The 2953-nt window shown below is 50.1% G+C and overlaps 1 protein-coding gene across 1 annotated transcript in view; it reads right to left on the bottom strand.

The window, feature by feature from the left end:
• Positions 1-229, bottom strand: part of RBP1 (retinol binding protein 1) — a 20312-nt gene extending 20083 nt beyond the window's left edge. Inside the window, exon 1 of the mRNA XM_015585758.2 lies at positions 7-229. Coding sequence (XP_015441244.1) covers positions 7-202 — 196 coding nt within the window. The 5' untranslated portion in view covers positions 203-229. The remainder of the gene's footprint in view (positions 1-6) is intronic.
• Positions 230-2953: the final 2724 nt, after the last annotated feature.

Raw genomic sequence — 2953 nt, 5'->3', positions numbered from 1 at the left:
GTCGACCGGCATTTCGGGGGGCAACCGGGGCCGGACGGCCACGAAGCGGGCGGGAACGGCTCTCGGCTCTGCTGGGGCAGCGGCCACCGATGCGACCCGGCTGGTGGGCGGCCGGGAAATGTGCGCCCTGCGGGGGCAGGGGGCTCCGTGGGGCGGCGACAGCTGGATTCCGAGCACGCACAAAGCCCGCAGGAGGATCCATTGTAGCCGTCGCTCCTCCCCCCTTAGCGGGGCGGGGGCAGGGACGGGGGCGGGGGATGTTGGAGGGCTAGGTTTGTCCCTGGCCCGCGGCCACCTTCACTCAGACCTTCAGTTCACTTCCCTATGAAGGAAGAAATGTGAGTGTGTGGGGGAATGGGGCGGGGGGTGCTTTTTTGTCCCCAACTCTAATGTTCCTGAGGGATCCCTTCAAAAGCCCGTGAACTTCTCACATTCAGCGGCCACTTGAGGGGTGGGAAACAGTCTCTTGGGTTTGCTGAAGCGATTGGGCAAAGGGGGGCATTTATTGGCCTCTGTCTAAAGTCCCAGGGTCGAAAAAGCTGGGCAAGTCAACTCTGGGCAAGAAACCGGGCACTTTCCACATCCCCCCGTGCAGTAAGTAAAAGCGAGGTTGATGCTGTTTGAAGTAAGTCTGGCTAAAAAAGCTTCCTTGGGCAGGTCTGATGCACGGTCACATTTGCGATCCCCTGTTTTATGCAAATGTAAGCAATTATTAATATACTGCTGATTTCTCCCTCTCCTGTCACCACATGGCAGCACAGAACTCCAGTGTTTTGCACTTTGCTGTTTTCACTTCATATATTCTGGAGACCTTTCCATGTACATACATAGAAAGTATCCTCATTCTTTTGCAGGATATTCCATTGTTTATCCAGCGTGTCTGTCATCCCTGGACATTTGTGTTGTTTCTCTCCTTTGCTATTAGAAATGGTTCTGCGATGAAGTTCTTTGATCACATCTCATTTCCCACCTGGCGTGTATGTCATAGTGCTTTAAAACCTCTGTCTTTGCCAGCAAGGAGATGACATAATCGTGTGGGTTGACTTTTTGACCCTCCATTAAAAACTAAGTCTCTTTGAAATTGCTTTTGTGCACAAATCACAGCCTAGGTGACAGAAGCTGCATTCTCTTTTCCCTGCAGCCCTACCATGGCTCCCTCCCCCAACACACCTCCATCACGCTCGTCCTCACAGCATCTGGCTGAGTTAGGAAAGGATGCCTCTTCCTGAGGGCAGGAGCAGCTTCATTCCAGGAAGTGGCTTGGATTTCAGCCTCTCTTACCTGCTTTGCTCTTCACCAGGGGGTCGCAGCGTTGGCACTGTTGCCATTTTGGGCTATGTAATTCTTTGCGGGGGCAGGGGAGCTGTCCTATGTATTGGAGGATGTTTAGCAGCACACCTGGCTTCTACCCACTAGATACTAGTGGCACCTTGCACAAAGATGTCTCCAGACATGTGAAATGCCCTGGAGAGGGTGGAAGTATCACTCCTGATGGAGAACCACTGCTCTGAAAGCTGTACCCCTCATCAGGCCTGTTCCCCATATCTTCTCACCTGGCTCTGAGATGCTCAGGCCATCATCATTGGTTGTTCACACAGGCCCCGGCTCTGTGTTCCTCCCTAGCCAGCCCAAGGCTTATCTCAGTGGGATAGCCAGGTGATGGGACAGCCTTTTCTGGCCCTGCCCAGCCTGAAGGTGTAAGAAGAAACCTCTATGGCTCAGACAGGTGGGTTTCGGCCTGAGTTGGGTTCTCTAAGGCATCTGATGAGGTCCAGCCAAGGCCCCGGGCTTCCCTATTGGCCTGATTCAATGGAACGGAGGTTCAGCCAAAGGCTTAAACGGTAAACTGGCCATTCCTTGGTCATCCTCAGCTAGTTTAATTCTTCTCCCTGCTCCCCTGAGCCATCTAGCTCAGTCAGCTGGATTTCTCACCCTCCCCAACCTCCCTTTGTGCTGAGTCTCTTTAGATGGTTTATGCCACATGCCCAGCACAATGCTTGGCACACAGCAGGGCCCCGTCAGTTTTGGCCCTTTGCCATGCCCAGAGTGGTCCCTTCATGCTCTAGGCAGAGGTCTGCCCCTCCTCACATCTCCCGTCGTCCCCTTTCCATCCCAAAGAGCCAAGATCTGACCACTCCTCCCTCCTCTGATCACGCTGGACATCTCCTGCTCACCTGACCTCACTCTACTGAACTGGGCCACTGGGCACGTGGCGCTTAACTCAGCCTGGTGTTGCTCTGGTCCTGTCTGCCTCTGTCTAGTCTCCTAGCAGGGCAGTCTACTCCCAGGAGCTCTCTCACGTGTAGCCAGTGTTGGCTGTGCTGTTATTTGCAACTGGTTGTGAGGGCAGGGTTTAGAGCCAGAGTGGCTATTGTTTCTATAGCCTGTGACACACACTGCATGGGAAGGGTTTCTTTTCTTTCTTTTCTTCCCTCCCTCCTTCTCTCCCTCCCTTCCTCCCTCCCTTCTTCCCTTCCATCCTTCCTTTCCTCTCACTCCTCTTTGCTTTTTAAATTATTTTATCATGAAAAATTTTAAACCTATATAAATGTATAGAGAAGTGTATATCAAAGTCTCGTGGATTCATCATCAGCTTCAACAATTAGTAATCCACGGCCAATCTTGTTTCATCTATATCCCCACCCACTCCCATTTCCAAACTTATTTTGAAGCAAGTAACAGACATTGTATAATTTCACCTGGAAACATTTCAAGGAGTATCTCTAAAAGATAAAGTCTCATTACAAAAAAATAACTACACCACGGTCACAACTAAAAAACAATAATATTAATTCCTTAATGTCATCAAATATCCAGAATGTGCTCACTTATTTCATCATTTTGTTTTCAGTTTGTTTGTTTGAATCAGGATCCAAACAAGTTTCTTATGTTGCCATTGGTGGATATGTCTCTTTTATTTTAGGGTTTATCCTTTTATTCAAAAAAAAATATA

This window comes from Pteropus alecto, unplaced genomic scaffold, assembly GCF_000325575.1.
Source record: "Pteropus alecto unplaced genomic scaffold, ASM32557v1 scaffold92, whole genome shotgun sequence".
Taxonomy (NCBI): domain Eukaryota; kingdom Metazoa; phylum Chordata; class Mammalia; order Chiroptera; family Pteropodidae; genus Pteropus; species Pteropus alecto.
Note: the sequence above shows the minus strand (reverse complement) of the source record. Positions and strands in the feature narration are given on the sequence as shown.